We start from the raw sequence: 16,641 nt of genomic DNA on the forward strand, positions 1-16,641 counted from the left end.
AAAAGACACTTAAAGGGAAAGAGTCGCCATGTTTAGCAGCTTTTTTAAAGATCTCGTCAATTTCACACAGAACGCACTCGCTGGGTCCCAGCCCTCGTCTTTTGTCCAGTTCAGTTGCAGCAAAGATCTTTTGTTCTAACTCAGCGTGAAAAGAAAAACTTTCTTTAAATGCAATAAACTTAAACCAAACTCAAGACTCTAAACAGATCCTCCTCCAGCCACTCTAAACATATACAAGGGGTTTTGTTTTAACCGTTTGAAAAATTTTGGGTCCTGTTTTTCTGCCTTGTAGACCCCAAGCTCATTGCTGAAACTCAGAGAGAGTGAGAGAGAGCTTTCCAATGACTAGAACACATGCTTAAACCATAATAAAACAGGGACTGTCTTTTGCTTTGAAAATCATAAATTATAATTTAATGCCAATAATAATTTACAACAAATGGCTGTTTACAATAAACTAACACAAAACAAACAAGGAAAGGAGCCTGTGTTTTACTTATTAGAGAAACTTCACACACTCACATGGATAGCACTTGCAAGAGGAGAAAATAAACAACAACCGACAAACCTCAAGCTAAAGGTCAGCGATATTCTGCCCTAAGAACATACTTGTATTTATGTATGTATATATCTACAGAAAGAAGCTGGGGGTCAGATGGAGGACTCTGCTCAAATGCATAAATCAGACAGATTTTTCTGGTCTGCATGTATTGACTGGAACTGAGTATCAAAGTTTAATACACTTTACAAAATGATCCCTTTTCTTCCATCTCCCCTACCCACCCGCTTTTAAAATTAAACCACAACATAGTGAAGTATGGTGGGGAGGGGATGCTGGAAAGCCTCAATAAGAACAAAATTGGAAGCTCCCACACACTGAGCTTCCTTCAAACCAGGAAAAGAGAAAGGGGGGGCTCCAAAACAAAATAGTTACTACTTCCAAATCAGCATACTCTGTAAAGTTTCCTTCCTTCTTTCTTTCTGTTCTTTTTCTTAATTTGGCTTCTAAGGACAAAGGATCCCAAGAGCAGTACAGATTGTATCTACACAATCCGAAATGTCAAAATGTCGATGTGTTTTTATGTACATAACTCCAGTGGAAAAGACTCCCTTGACCTGTGGTCATGCTCTCACAGAATGAACGTAAAGGGGGGAGGGGAAAGGCAGGCCAACGGCAAGTTATCATATATACACTAAAAAACAGACCCTTCAGCACTCTAAGCTACATCACTGAATTTGAAATCCTCTCAACAACCAAGCTAGATGAGAACCACAGAGTATTTTTAAAAATCAAACCTACTTAAGGAAAAACTCACTGCAAACAACTGCCTCTATTTACAATGCTGTGATTAGCTTGGTAGAACTGTCTTCCACTTAACTGTCAGAAATGTACAAAACAGTATTTTTTTCTGATCATAAAACAGATACTGATCTCAAGATTTCTAATACTTTCCACAATACCTTCCCTAAGCAGGCACTTAAGTGTGACAAATATAAGGGCCTTTTTTTCCCTGGAAAATCCATTTTTAATTAAAAGGAGGATTAAGTGAATGGGGGTGGTTTACTATATCAGTATGGCACTTCCTAAACCATAGATAAACCATTAACTTCAGCTTCTCCCCCCCCCACACCCAAATTAAACAGGCAAATAAACTAGTCCACCTTTGAACAAACTGACTGAGGGCAGTAAACAAGTGGACCCCCAGCCCGGCTCAGCGAGAGCTCACAGGGGCTCTTATCGATGAGAAAGACAGTGAGTGGGGACAGCCAAACAGATTTCAGATATCAAATAATATTTTAATTTCTGAATACTTTCAATTTTCCTTGGAATATAACACACAAAGACTCGACCAAACAGTTCAGTTATTATAACTTTTACAGTATACAGAAATGTTGCACTTAAAAAAAAACCTTCAGTTTTTTTTAAAACACAAACTGTAAACTCTAAGATACTGAATCAATCACGTTACCTATAAGTGCCAACAGTGTTATTTTGTCATGCTGATTTCAATGGTATTTTTTAAAAAGGGAAAATATCAACAATTATAATACAAAGGGTTTGCAAATATACAAACAGATATAGGATTTTCGTAACAATTCAAGAACTAAGCGGGACCCAATTCAAATTACAAAAGTTCACTTTTTATTCAAAACCTCAGCATGTGTCTTGGACACATTCCTTGGCTGCCAATAAATTCCACAGTTCATTCTCTTTCTTAAAATATTTTTAAAAAGCTAGGTTTGTCATGGTGTCTTTTTTTGGGGGGGGGCAGGATGGGGAAGTTAAGTGTATGTGGTTCCTCTAGTTCTCAAATTAAGAGTGCTCAACTTCGCCTAAAATTTTTGGTCACCACTTCTAAGTGCGTTTCCATCATCTCTGAGTTGCCTTTTAAAGTTTTATGTCTTCCTATGATATTTTCATGGACTCAGTTTTAATTCTTGCAGAACATATATTTTAAGGATACACAGTTTTTAAGAAGCCAAGATTATATCAAAACTTATTATAGAACCACAGAATAAACTGGTTTGGAACCAGAAAAGTACAAAAAAGAACAGCTAGAGGTACATAGACACAGGACAATTAATAATTTGGAAAAAAAAAAAAAGACTTACTTTCTCCATTCTGCTAATTTTCTCCCAATCTCCTTAAATGCACTTTTAGCAGTATTTTTCAAAAATTTACCAAAAAAAGAAAAAGACTAATTTCCTTTTTATACAAAAATGATAAGTAGCAAGTTGCTCTGACCAACACAGGAGTTTTTTTTTTTTTTTTAATGCATTCTGTAAAAGTTCATTTGACAGTCTTTTTTTTTTTGGAAATTCACAGTCCATTAAATTCTTCCCCTCTCTTCTTTTAGCAAACTTGTAACATCCTTTTATATCCTTTCTTAACAGAAGGAATTTAAGCAAACAAACCAGTCTTTTGCCTTTTCTTTCTCTGTTTCTCTGCCCCTTCTTATTTTGATTTATTATTTATTGAATTGCCATATACGGCCAGTTAAAACTACTGCCGGACAGTAACATATCCCGGATGAGGGTTTCGATGGGGGTTTTACCTACCAAACGGACGAAAAACAATTGCTCTATGACTGAGGAGGAGACCGTGCGGAGGGAAGGGAGGCGAAGCAAAAGCTTTCCAAATCGCGTTGGTTGATTGGGGTACTGGCTCCTAACGTATTCTTCCAAAGCACACTGGGACTTTTCCTGCAAGCTTTCCACATGGGCTACATCAGAGAGACCACAGGCATCTGGAAGAAAGTTTAAAAAAAAAAAGAAGAAGAAGAAGAAGAAGAAGAAGAAGAAGAAGAAGGGGAAGGAGAAGGAGAAGAAGAATTCAGTCATCAGATTAAGAGGTCTGAAAAGGGTCACATGAGGTGTGTGTACAGGGCTGTCAAACTGCCCCGACTGGAGTTGGAGCAAATGCCTCTGTGCTAAAAACCTGGGCGAAGGGGAGTGGGGTGGTGGTGGAGAGAGCAGGAGATGATCCTGGGGTATTTGCTTTAATGTCAAACACAAGCTTAGTGCACTGCAGGCTTTCACTGTCTCAGTCCTCAGGCTGGGTCCCTGGGAGGCCCCAAGCAAAGTGCATTGGGTGAAATCTGGCTCAAGTCAGTAAACAGACAGACAAACAGATGAAACCAAAACTGCCAGGGCTCCTCCCCCTCCTCGTCTGTAAATAATAGTTTGGCTTATAATTATTTAGGTGGTGGGGGGGGGAGGGCAACAACCTGGCCCAGCCTTTAGTAATGGCGTCCACGACCCAGCCTCAGATTCTCCCCAAAGAGGGCGACTCATTTTTCTCCAGTCTTTGAAACTGATTTAAGTGGCCCTTTAAAACTGATCTTGTCAGTATAGCCCTATTGAAGGGCAGCCATGCAAACTGTGATCTCTCTGTTCATTTGAGCTGTTTCTTTTCCCCCTTTTCTTCTCTCTCCCTTTTTCTCTTACCCCCCTTTATTTATTTATTTATTTATTTATTTATTTATTTATTTATTTATAAAACCCAGGTCCGTCCAAGAAGAAACCCCTCCCCTGTTATCTTCAGGAAAACACTTTTCTCTTTCGGATATGTGAAAAATACAATAAGTGCCTTTGAAATGAGAGGCTTCTCAGTGAAGGCGGTGCAGGTTGTGACCTGACCTTTTTGGGCTCCCTAGACAAGACTGGGGCGAACACATGCATATTGTGAATCCTTAAAACAGACATCTGAAAACGGCCGCCACTACCTCCACCCCAAGAACCAGAACACATATGCAATTTCCTCCTGTGTGCATCTAGGACTCCGCACGTAAAGAATGCATAGGTGTCTGTGGTCAGGAATTAAAAGATCTGTTTGCACAGGACTCCCTCCCTCTGCATTGGTAGTGTGTCTCCCTATGAATCAGATAAGAGGGACCTTTATCTCTTTGTGAGGCGATTTGCATTCTCCACACAGGCCTCTACATTTTGCAAATAGTAATAAATTTAAACTGTTACGACAGTATCAGGCATTTCTTTCCTTGAAAGACCAAGGGTAAGGTTGAGAGCTAACAATGATATTGAGAAATTAACAACACCCCCATCATCTGGGCTCATGGGCTGGACGTAGTAGGGTTGTGGGATGGGGGTGAAGGTGGTTGTGGGGTATGGGAATATCCTGCCTGCACATTTGCATCTGGCAAATGTTCTAGTTATGACAGTTCCCCTGAGAAAAATACTCCAGATCCAAGCCTCTCTCCACACAGCTTTTCCTCGCCCAGACACTGCCCTTTCATTTGGTTACCTAAGGACTTTCAAAGGCAGAATTTGGGGTGGCTGTTGCGGGGGGGGGGGGGAGGTGATGTGTGAGAAACAGCAAGGTATAACAGACAGCGGGTTAAGGGCTCAGAACCCTGCCATCGATTGAGCTAATGACTTGGGCCCCTAGATTTCCTTCAAACAATAAGGAAGAGATTGTGGATCTTTTTGTCTGCCACAGGAACTACTCAGCACTCCCAGTGTCCAGATTACAAGCTGTAAAAACTGCAGTTTCTAGGTTCCAAGCCCTACCAACACCCCAATGTTTGTTATTCTGAATTGGGAACCCCTTTCCCCTCTCAGGCATGACAAAGGGATCAGCTGACAACTTAGACCCAGAAGGCAGAAGGGGTGATTTCCACCCACCTGGGGTAGGCTGAACTCAGCCTGGAGGCAGCCAAAAGGCTCAGGTGTGGCCCAAAGTGGAAAGCCAGACACCTTCAAAAATCATTTGGCCTCAAGAGTTAATTAATATTAGATCTATTACTCACACAGGTTAAACTACCTACAAACTAATTAGATTTCATAATGCAGTCAATGATGGTTTTATATCTCTGGCAACATTCATATCCAGCCCTAGTTGGCATACACTTTGGGTTGTTTGAAAATTGCCTTAAGTGTTTGCCTGAGCAGAGGAAGCAGGAGGCCAGAGTGTTCCAGCCCTCGCAGACATTCTGGACACTTACGATGGCCCCTTTCTTTCTCTTGCCCCTTCCTGACAGCTCTCCCTCCTCTCCTGGCAGTCTGCATTGTTTTAGTAAGAATATGATTTTGAAAATTGTTGCCCTCAGGTTGGATTTGCCTGGAGCTCCATCTCCTACTGAGTTAGCAGACAAACTTTTCCCCTGCAGGGGCAAACTTTTCCCTGCAGAGATGATGCCAGGACCGCTCCAGTGCCCAGAGGCATCTCCTAGAGCCTCAGCCAGGGTGACAGAAAAAGAGCCATGGGGCAAGGGAGACAGCACAGGCCCAGCTGGCCCAGAAGGCCGGGGGGCTAAGGGAGGGAGCAGGAGCATGCATCCCAGCCTGGCAGGCTCAAGAGGCTTTCCCAAGGCCCATTTTGAGAGCCTGTGTCTGGAGCAATCTTCCTGAAGTCCAGCCTTCCTCTCTTGTCCCCTGGACAGGCCTGGTGAGGCCCAGCACCTACACAGAGTTCCCACTCCCAAGTTTGCTCTCAACAGTTTGGCCTTTCAAGGGGGTGGGGGTGAGGGGAGGCTGGGCCCAGGCTGGGGACTCCCAAGTTCTCTGGTCCCTAACTCTGAGCTAGAAGTCCTTGGACTGAGAGGGCAGGGCTCCTTCCTACCTGAGGTGAACAGGACTATGGCCTTGAGACAGCTGTACTCGGCGGAGTCGACATGCAGTGCTTTGAGCTTCTCCACTTGCTCTTGGAAGATCCGTATGTGGTCCATAAAGGCGACCACTCGGTCGGCGGACATGGGTGAGGCGTGTAGGCCGGCGGCGGCCAGGAGCGGGGCGACGTGGAGGGGCATGGAGCACTGGGCTGCATTGAGCACGAACAGCTCGCTCCAGGTGAGGCGAAGCAGGGCCACCTGGTCGGTGATCTGCAGGTCAGGGAAGAAGGGGATGTTCCGGGCCCACTCGACGGCGCTGAAGAGCATCCGCGCGGCCAGTTCGCAAATGTTCTCGATGCCCATGATGTTGTTGGGCTGCATGCACTGACTGCCGAAGCGCGACGTGGGGTAGGGCTCGGCGCGCAGCAGCAGAGAAATATATCCGGACAGGTACGAGTGGCAGTTGAGAGGGTCCCCGTTGGTGAGCGCAAACTGCCCGTGGGTTGGCTGGGTGGGCGGCATCCGGCCCCTCTGCACCGCTGCGGGGAGGAAAGGAGACACCCCGCAGTTAATGACCAGCCTCGTCCCCCAGGTCCCCCAGCGGGGTCCGCCCCGGCCCGACCCCCACCTGACCCAGACCCCCGCGCCGCGCCACAACCGGCAGGCCTGCCCCTCTCCCCGGCGCGCCAGGGCCACAGACCTGGAAGTCGCCGGGAGCCCGGCAGCGCTGCTCTCAAACCACCACCCAAGCAGGCTCCGGCGGCCAGAGCGGCACACTTGCCTCCGAGGCCCGCTCGGGGCTGGGCCGCCGAGGACCCAGAATTGACCGCTTTGCCTCGGGGTCCCCGGCGCTGGGGGCGGGAGGTAGCGTTCTGGGGGCATCTTTCTTCTTTACTGCTAAACAGCTGATATTTCTTATTGATTGGAGGAGAGGGAGCGGGAGGGGCAAGTCGGGGGTGGGGGGGGAGAGGGTGAGACGCTTTTGCAGAAAGACACCAGGGTTCACCCCAGACGGCCTGCGGCCACCCCGGAACAACTCTCCCCCAAACCCCGCAGCCCCAGCCCGGCGGGGAACCCCCGGTGAGAGACGAGCGGAAAGCCGAGGTCTGGCGGCAGCCTAATCAGTGTGCTCGAAGAAAGAGACGGAGGGAGAGGGCGGAGAGAGAGGCCGGCGGAGGCGAGAGGAAGCCGGGGAGAGGCGGGGAGCAGGCGGCCGGCGCCGGCGCAGCCCGGGCAGGGCCCGAGAGGGCCGGGGAGAGCTGGCGAGGCTGGGGCTCGGGCTGTTATCTGACGCCGGACCGGGAGAGTCGCTCTCGCAGAAACACAAAGAAAGCCCGGCGTTCGCTCGCCCTAGCCCGGAGCCCGCGCCCGGCGCCGAGCGCGCCATTGGCCGAGCACTGCTCACGGCGCTCGGCGAATTTTATATCACAAAGACCCAACTCGCGCAGAGCGAAAGCAGCCGCCGAGGGCCCCTCGCCCACCCTTCCCTGCTCCCTAGCGCGCTCTCCTCCTTTCAAAAGTGAAAGGAAAAAAAGAAAACAGAGGTTTTTTTTTTTTTTTTTTTTTTTAGCAGAATGTTAATCCACGGAGGGTCACATGAGCGCTGCCCGGGCAGCAGCGTTAATACGGCGAAGTGCATAAAATTGCCATTTGTAATTTGAACCTCCTGTACAAAAGTACAATCTCAGGTTGGTTTTTTTTTTTTTTTTTGGGGGGGGGGGGGGGGGGGGGGGGGGGGGGGAGGAGGGACATATGTTGAACATGCAGGAAAAACAAGGGGAGAGAGAGAGAGAGGAAAGGCAGAGAAGTAAACCAGGCTTTGAAACAACAACAGACAACACCCCATCCCTCGTAGAAAGGCGAACTCGAATGAACTCGGAATCAATGCAAAGAAAATGAAACAGCCCGAAGAGAAAGTAGAGGAGGAAATCAGTCGGCCAAAGCATGCGGATTTGGGGGTCTGGGTTCCAGTGCAGAACTTGTTTCTAGTATAAAACCCATTTCAACTGCAATACGAAGAGAAGAGCTTGGGGCTTCTGCGTCCTTACCCAGAGCAGGCTAGCCAAACGCACCCAGGGCCCCGGGACCCCAGGCGAGGGGGGGGTGGGGAGAAATGAGAGGCCGATACCTTCCCGTCTCATGCCCACTTTGAGGCACTTTTTGAGGCGGCAGTACTGGCACTGGTTGCGGTGGTGCTGGTCGATGGGACAGTTCCGGTTGGCGCGGCACGTGTAGCTCAGGTTCCTCCGCACGCTGCGCTTGAAGAAGCTCTTGCAGCCCTCGCACGTGAACTGGCCGTAGTGCTTGCCGCTTGACTTGTCCCCGCACACCACGCACTCGATGTGTTGCTGCTGCTGCTGCTTGTCGCCGCCCGGGCCGCCGGGGCCGCCCTGGCCACCGGCCGCCGTCTGGGCCGGCGTGCTGGCCGGGCCCCCTTGGCCCGGCGTCTGTGGTGTGTGCGGGGCGCCGGGCGGCGGGCCGGGCACAGGCGGCGCCTGCGAGGCCTGGCTGCCCTGCGAGCCGGGCACCTCGTCCTGGGGGTCGCGCCACGTGCTGACTACCATTGCCATATCTATGGGGGCCGCGTCCGGACTTCCTGCTCCCCTGGCTGCGGGCGGCGGCGGCTCCCGGGTCTCGGGCTCCGGCGCGCCGCCTTTTGTGTGTGCGAGGGTGCGAGAGGGCGCGGGAGGGCGCCCCGGGTGGCTCGGGGGCTGGTTGGTTGAGGTTGATTAGTTTTTCCTTTTTTGTTTCTGCTTTTGCAAAGTTTTGTCGATGGCTTGTCTGGCCCGGTGTGTTTGTTTTGTTTGTTTCCCTCGGCTCAGCTTTGTTGGTTTCGGGGGGGCTTTCCGCCCGGAGGGGAGGGGAAGGGGCCAGGGGAGAGAGAGTGGGAGCAGAACGTGGAGAGAGAGGGAGGGGAGGGAGAGCTGCAAGTCGATTGTCTGGCTTAAAGAAAGAAGTAGAAAAAAAAAAAAAAAAAAAAAATATCTCCAAAGATCTCGCTCGCTCTCACTCTCTCCCTCCCTCTCTCGTTCACTCTCTCGCTCTCAGAGCTGGTGTGCCGAGGAGTTGGAGTAGGAGGAGGAAGAGGAGGAGGAAGAGGAGGAGGAGAGGCGACTGTCCGGGGGCCAAGTCCAGGGCAGCCCACAGTCAGCCATTCAGGAAAGCCATCGAAATCAGGAGGACTGGGAGAGCGGAGGCGCCGGTCGCGGGCGCGCCCAGAAAGCCGGGCAGGCCGGGGCGGAGGCCGGCGGCCCGCGGAGTGGCCGGAGCGCTGCCCGGGTCCGGGGGAATCAGCATGAAAGTGGTCCGCGTCCGGCGCTGCGCGGCGTCGTCCTGGCGCTGGGCCGCCGCCGCCGCCTGCCACGGGCGCCCGGCGCGCGCCTCGCTCGCTCTGGCCGCCGCCGCCCGCTTTCGCCGGATGGAGGCCGCTCGCTGCTCCCTGCGGGCCGCTCGGGCCGCCGCCGCCGCCGGAGCCGCCGCCGCCGCCGCCGAAGCCGCCGGGTCGGGCCCGGAGCCGCCGCGTCTAGCGCCGCCGCCGCCGCTGAAGCCGCTGCTGCCGCTGCTGCCGCCGCCGGAGCCGCTGCTGCTGCTGCCGCCGCCGCCTCACACACATAGGGAAAGAGTCAACTCGCCGGCGGCGGGGGAGAAATGATAAAAGAGAGAGAGGAGGGCAGATCACCACCTAGAAGCACATCCTTCGTGCGCAGAGGGGGGAGAAAAAGACGGAGAGAAAGAATGAAAGAAGGGAAAAAAGGCAGCACGGCACCCGGAGAAAGGAGGCAACTCGGGGAGAGGAGGAGGAGGAGAAGAAGAAAACACACACGCGCGCACGCACACACACACCGCGGAGAGAAAAGAACAGAGAATCAAAGTGATCAAATATGCTAAAAAGGGGGGCGCGGGAGGGAATGCGATTTATAGGCGCCGGGGCTGGCAGAAGTGGCTTCTCCGCGATCAGCTCACTGAGCTCTCTATATAGTGAACTTTGACACGACTGCTGCAACTTAGCGCACGTTGCCATGGTGACGGCGCGCCTTATAAGGCAGCAGCCGGGGTTGGCCTGGCCAGGCGCGCGCGCGCCGCCCCCTCGTCGTCATTGGCCGGAGCGCGGCGGCCCCGCCATGGCGGCCGCGAGCTCAGCCAGGTCCTAGCGCGAGCAGCGTAGCAGCAGCGGCGCGGAGAGCGCGGAGGGCCAAGGGGGGCGGGGAGGGGGCGGCCGCGCAGCCACCACCGCCAGGCGGGGGATGGGCCCGGGCCGGCCCCGGGCACGCGGCCCCCGAGCTCTCTGCACCTCGCACCGGAGGTTTCCGCCCCAGCGGGGAGACGAGCGCGGCGCGCACACACAACGCCTCTTAAAGGCTCCGCGAGAGGCTTTGGATGGAATCGAGGACTTCGCCTCCCGCAACTTGGCGATGCCACGAAATCCGTCGCTCGCGCACCACCCGGGACTCCCGGCGCATCTTTGTGCCCACAATGCCAGAGAAAGAGAAAAGTTCCCCGGTTTCTTTGCAGAGGGGTAGCGGGTAGGGGGATAGGAAGGTGCCGGGAACCGAGCTTTGAGACCTTTACCAAACGAAAGATTTGGTCAAATCCGGGTGATGGTAGACCCTTTTCGTAATCGACTCTGATCACTTGCTTGGTTTCGTGGCTTATTTCTTTTTTCCCTTTTCGAGGAAAAAAAGCCGTTTAGCGTCTATCTTTTCCTTGTAGGGTTAACATTTCCCAGGTATGTGGCCTGACATTTTAATTGCTCAAATAAAGCATCTCGGATGCTGAGAAGCACAAGTAGACTTCATCTCATTGTCATGACGCAATTAAAATCAATTTTTCTCAACTTTATCCTCTCTCATTAGTTATAGCTAACTCACAGCCCAGCGTCCTGCCACACACCCAGTCATGGAGAGAGGTGAATAGAGCGTTCTGCGCGCTGATGGACAAGCGGAAGCAGCTTCCCAGGCTCCCCTGTGCCTACCCTCTGTACACACATGTAAGCGCACATGTATCAGATGCACATTTGTCAATGTACACAGACAAAGACTTCAGCGACTGTGCTTCTAGGTCATGGAACAGTTGAGTACGAACTTCATTGTTCCTCAAGTTCCTTTTAAGCATCCATATAGTCATTAAAACACAACCAGAGATTCTGCTCCAAATTGGGAATAAAACCAAGCACAGCTCACAAAAACCACACACACGCCATGGTCTATCTCAAGAGATTCACTGCTGTAAGAACAACTTCATAGCCTGAGCCATTCCGCTCAGTGTGCTAAAGTCATCAACATGGATGTGTCTCTGGATTCCAGAGCGTTTGGTTTTAAACATCAAACAGCTAGAATTGCCCCCACAGAATACACTATATTTCAACGCAGTAGCCTTTTGGTTTGATTGTGAGAAGTTAGTGAATTGTGATTGTTCAACATTTATGGAACAAAATTTTGACACCATCATACACATTTTTGCACCGAGAAAAACCATAATCTGGGAAGCCAACCAGGTTTATGAACAATTAAAATATTTGACATAAAACACACTGAGCTTCAGGAAACATGAACACATATAAAGGCTAAATTAATGACCACAGGAAGGCATCCTTGATAGTTCAAAAAAATCGACGAGATGAAAGATTAAAAAAACAACATAAACCAGACATATAATTGACCTGTGCTGGTGTGCATTTTGCACTCAATACCCTTTACACACAGAGAGAATACAAGATAGGTACTAAGTAAAGATGTAGGCAGACAGGGGCTAGTTTTTAGGGAAGGAGAAACACCCCCCCCCCTTACACTTCATTCCTGAAGCCTTCTTAGCCCTCACCCCATCTCCGCTGAATCACATATTTCACTAAAGCTGCAGGTGCTGGGATTATTTGAAAGTTGTAAAAAAAAAAAAAAAAAACCATAGTGGACACTGAACTATCATAAACCTGGTGTGTAATGAGATTGCCACAGAGAGAAGCAGGCTGAGAATTTCAGGTTGATTAGAGACACAATATAACTTTCTCTTAAAGAGGACAGAAGGATGGAAAAGAAATCATTTCAGAGAAGGTGTTTTTTTTTTTTCCCTTCCCTTTCAATCCCTATGATTCAAGGGATTGCCTAATGCTACAAATGCCAGTAGATTAGGGGCAAACTCAACAGAGATGTGGCGGGGCTGTGTTGAAATAGGAAATCTAATGGGCATACCCATCTCAGTTTAATAGAAGATGGGAATAATTGTAGGGAAATCTTAATCTCGCCTTTTGAGTGCAGACTCTTCCATAGCAAGATCACCTTTTACAGAAGTGAAGTGGGAAGTTTTTGAGGAGAAAAAGCTTCCATGGTACACTTAGAGATTTTTGGTATTTGAAGTGCGCTCTAATGGCCTCAGATTTAAAATGAAGAATTTCCTCATCTCTTACAGAACTGAATCCTGCTACACACATGACCACAGGGCTGACATGAAATCAGAGGTATTTCACTCTGCATTTTAGGATTCATTCAGTTCTGGGAATGCTACTAAAATTCCAAATAAATAAATAAATGACCCTATCAATTATAGTTAATTTTACTGCATACAAGAAGAGAAAGACTGCAGACTGAGGGAAAAAAGGGGGGGAATATTTTAAAATGTCTTCTTCAGAGATGCTCATTTCCCTTGAATAAACAGCTCTAAGACTAACAGATAAATATCAATATGTCGTGTTCAAAAAAAAAAAAAGTCCAGCCCAGTCTTTTATTGTAGATGTAAATTTATTTTAATGAGAGGAATGGCAAGCTTTAATTTGGCCGGAGAAAGTTGGAAAAACATTTGTTTTACTCTGGTGAAAAAAGAAAAAAAAAAAAAGTAAACCCACCCAGGAATATGATTTTCTTGCAGAAAGTGGCCTGACGGCTGTAATTCTCCACAAATTAAATCACAATATGAATACAGACCCCAGCAAATGCCGAGTTTAGCTCTGAACTCAGTAGAAACCAGTTCTGTCCACCAGGATTCATTGAATTCCTCCTTTCCCTCAATCTAGTCCGTGTGTGTTTTTCTCTTCCACCACACTGGAGCTCCATGAATAGGGAAAGGGGCTTCCATTGTGTCCCTCTGAACTTCCAAGTCAATGCAATTTTTAACCACTGGCTTGTGGTACTTTGAAAATCACCAGGGGCTGTCAGAGTTGGGTCCTCTGAAAAATTTACAGTGCTAAATCAGAGCATATGCTGGGAGGGAAAAAATTGCTTAAGATTGGAGCAAGTACAGTATCTGTCTGCCCCCTAGTGTAAGAGTCCTCGCTGCCTAAAATTCAACTTTAAAAGAAAAGGAGCTCTTAAAGGGAAACGACTTTGAGCTCACGTAGGCATAGCAGAATGAAAGTTCTGTACATTTTAATCTAAATAATTCTTCCGGATTTAAAATTAATTGGCTCTGGCTTGGTTGGACCGGACTCGGATCTCGCCACCTCTGCGCTTCCCGAGTCACTGGCGGAGAGGTGATGATTTTTTTTCCCCCTGAACTGGGTTTATGTGCGTCCCCCCTCACCCCCTCCTCTCTTTTTCTTTCTCTGTCTCTGTCGTCTCTCTCGCTGGCTTTTTAAAAATGAGGAACCGTTCCTTGAACGTTCTGGACAGAGGACAGAATTGCTTCTTAAGTCAGCCCGACGCGGTTGCAATAGACAGCAAAAAGGTAAACGTTTGCCTGAAATCCGCACGCCAGCTCCACCACCCCGCCCGATGGTGAGTACCCTTCTCGTCGCGATTCTCCTCCTAGCTTTTACCGAGCGCTCTTCTCCCCGAGCCGCGGCCGAGGGCTCCGGGCAGGGCTTTCCTCCCTCCCTGCCTGGCTGGCTGTCAGTTGCACAAGGTTGCAAAATAAAGCGCAGAGGCAAATCGAACAGTAAATTCTGATACTTAGTGCGAGCCTCGCAGCTCCTTTGCTAGAAAAACCGAGTCGTCTGTTGCTTGGAAAAACACGCTTATAGGACTGGATTTTAGTTTGCTCTATCGAAGGAAATGAGTTTGAGGAGACAGGACGAGGAGACGGGGAGGCACCGCAGTCTTTACGCTTCGGTTTAATCATATTTTGGCAGCTTTGCAATTGTATTTTTCCCCCTCTTCCCCCCTCCACCACCTCTCCTATCACACACATGTAATAAAATATGGCAATGCATTGAATTGACGCCCCCCCTCCCCAAATCCCTGAAACCACAGTTCTAGGCATTTCATACACGTTAGCAAACCGATATTTTGAAAAGCCCCAAGTCATCCCCAGCCCCACACAGCACAAGGAAAAAAAAGTGAGAAAGGAGAAAGAGAGAGAGAGAGAAAAAATACTGTAAGTAAACATACCAAAACCATATTTGCCTTGTTCAAGGTCCCAAACCGCTTGCATCTTCCTTCTAAACTGGAATAACTCTCCTTTAGTTTGGCGGGTGAAATAAACGCTTTGTTGGCCCCCTGAAAAGATGTGTCTTTGATAATTAAAGAGAATCTCCTCCTCGGTGTTTATCTAAGCGATTGTGCAAACTGATAAAAAGTAGGCACTAGCCTGCAGGGAAGAAGAGGAAAGGTGAAGGGAGAGATCTTCCACCTTAAGGAAGTGCTTCCCCATGTATTAGGCGTTCTCAGCCTTGGAAAACCCTGCACACTAACTTTAGAGAGACGAGGTTTCAGGGAGCTTTGTACATAGCTGCTGAGGAATGCAAGCCTCGCCTTTAAGAAAAAAAACCCCAAACCGTAGGTAGGAGATGTCTGGAGTGATCCTTGTCTCTCATCTCATTCCTTAGAAGGAAGAGTGCGTTGTTACACCTTGTTTGGGGCTGGAAAGACGAGACTTTAAAAACACCCGTCCAATTGAAAAAAATCTCCCAACTTAATGAGTTTAGTCGGAGGCTGGAGCAAAACGGCTCAGCCGCAGCAGAAAACCGCCAACAACTATAGGCGATATTGCAAAGCAAGACGACCCGAGGCACAGCCAAATTCCACTGTTTGGGGTCGAGAGGGATGGAGGCTAATCCTAAAGCAAGTTGGGAAAAAAACAGAGGTGGGAGAGGAGGGGGAAAAAGCAGCAGCCTAGCAGCCTGGCAGACAGGCTCCCCTCACCCTGGATCAGAGATGGAACTTGAAACAGGAGGGCAACATTTTTCCTAGGAATCCGTTGGAATCCTCATTTTTTTACTTTTAACTCAGGTCCCCCCAAGTGATTTTTCCCTCTCCCCTGCAGATCCGTGCCCCCCTTTTCCAGTCTCCATTCTAGAACTTTCCTGAGGAGGAAACCTATTTCTTTTGGGGGAGGGGTTCCCAATTTCAAGTCTTCAAATAATGAATGCTTAATTAACCCCCTCCCTTCACCCACCCTCCCAAATGAAAAAAGGAAGCAGGAATACAGTAACTAGAGAAATTGAGAATAAACTATCTTGCCTCTTGCAGTTTTAATACAGTTTTAACTAATGGATTTTTTTGTTTTGTTTCAAGAGAAGAATAATGGGGAAACACGGATCTTTTATTTTAGGAAACTGTTATGGTAAGATGTATGTCAGACTTGACAAATGGAACTAATGCTCTTCGGCTGCTTCTTGTCCTTGTCTTAAACAGGAATTAAGTTAAACACAGTGCTGAATGTTAATTACATGTTTACTGGCTAATGAAAATTACAAATGGTTTTGCCACCTCAAACAATGATGAAAACTCTGAAGACACTGTAATTATATACTTTGAGGGAAATAACTCAGAATATTGATCATAAGAAGTGTAAATCTTTTTTTAACTATTCATTAATACCATAAATATGGGCTACAGAAGTTTTTCCTTGTGGTTTGTCTCATCAGTTATATCGAGTGGATGGATGGTGAAGCTTCTCTGGGGAGGTGGTGAACTCATTCTCTTATAGAAGGAGGCCACTTGTGTAACTCGGGGGGTGCCCCCTCCCTTCGGCCCCCGCCCCCTTTAATCCCGGCAGGAGGTCGAGGGGTAGTTCAACAGGGGGGCTGGGCTCAGGGCAGGTGAAGGTGATCACGGCCCAGCCTCTCCCCTCTCCTGCCCTCCTCTCTTCTCTTCTCCCTCCTCCCTTCCCTGCCAGGTCTGATCGATGACCGTCTTCCCCAGCCTGGGCGCCTGTCCGATAACCTGGCATTCGGTTTCCTTATGGAGGACAACTCACCCACCGCAACCCAGCGATGCTCCCCTGACAACTTAAGTTCCTTCCTTCAGAGGTGGTTAGGGCAGTTCATGGCAAGAGAAGAAGAAGAAGGCGAAAGAAAAAAAAGTTGAGGTGGAGGGGGTTACTGGGTAAAGGTGGCTCAGGCCGCAGAACCAGAACCGGTTTCCCTGGGTGGGGAGTGGAGAAGTGTTTTTTTTGTTTTAACTTTGGCCTGAGTTGTAACTCTGCACTCTGCAGCGTGGCAGTCACTTGGGGGTCAAAGGTGAGGGCTGCACTAACCCTAAAAGGCTTGTCTGGCCTGGCCAGAAGTCCAAACACGCACAGAAGTGGGGTGCTGTCTGTCAGCCTTACTGCCTGACGCTTCGGAGGGGGTGTCTGTGAAACCCACACGCAGGGGACACAGGCCTGAGAGCCGGTTTTAAGGGCAATATTGAGGATTTTTAAAAAA

At 49.0% G+C, this 16,641-nt stretch overlaps 1 protein-coding gene across 2 annotated transcripts; it reads right to left on the reverse strand.

Annotated features, from left to right (window-relative positions):
• Positions 1 to 447: 447 nt before the first annotated feature.
• Positions 448 to 14,711, reverse strand: LOC111152607 (nuclear receptor subfamily 2 group F member 2). Of its 2 annotated transcripts, none has more exons than XM_022511130.1 (3): positions 14,384 to 14,711; positions 6,080 to 6,607; positions 448 to 3,248 (listed from the first exon to the last, which is right to left on the reverse strand). In XM_022511130.1, exons 1-3 carry the CDS (start codon positions 14,424 to 14,426, stop codon positions 2,974 to 2,976), a joined length of 846 nt encoding a protein of 281 aa, XP_022366838.1. In that variant the 5' UTR covers positions 14,427 to 14,711; the 3' UTR covers positions 448 to 2,973. The 2 variants fall into 2 exon arrangements, with proteins under 2 accessions (XP_022366838.1, XP_022366837.1); XM_022511129.1 differs by lacking the exon at positions 14,384 to 14,711 and adding an exon at positions 8,197 to 9,022.
• Positions 14,712 to 16,641: the final 1,930 nt, after the last annotated feature.

The sequence above is a fragment of the Enhydra lutris genome, unplaced genomic scaffold (assembly GCF_002288905.1).
Source record: "Enhydra lutris kenyoni isolate GAN:26980312 unplaced genomic scaffold, ASM228890v2 scaffoldscaffold29, whole genome shotgun sequence".
In the NCBI taxonomy this organism is placed as follows: Eukaryota; Metazoa; Chordata; class Mammalia; order Carnivora; family Mustelidae; genus Enhydra; species Enhydra lutris.

Excerpts from the sequence above, each read along its gene's own strand:
- LOC111152607 (XM_022511129.1), bottom strand. The coding sequence starts at position 8,638 with ATGGCAATGGTAGTCAGCACGTGGCGCGACCCCCAGGACGAGGTGCCC. Across the intron at positions 6,608-8,196 it reads AGTGGGCATGAGACGGGAAG|CGGTGCAGAGGGGCCGGATG; the intron begins GTATCGGCCTCT and ends TCCTCCCCGCAG. Across the intron at positions 3,249-6,079 it reads CATAGTCCTGTTCACCTCAG|ATGCCTGTGGTCTCTCTGAT; the intron begins GTAGGAAGGAGC and ends ACTTTCTTCCAG.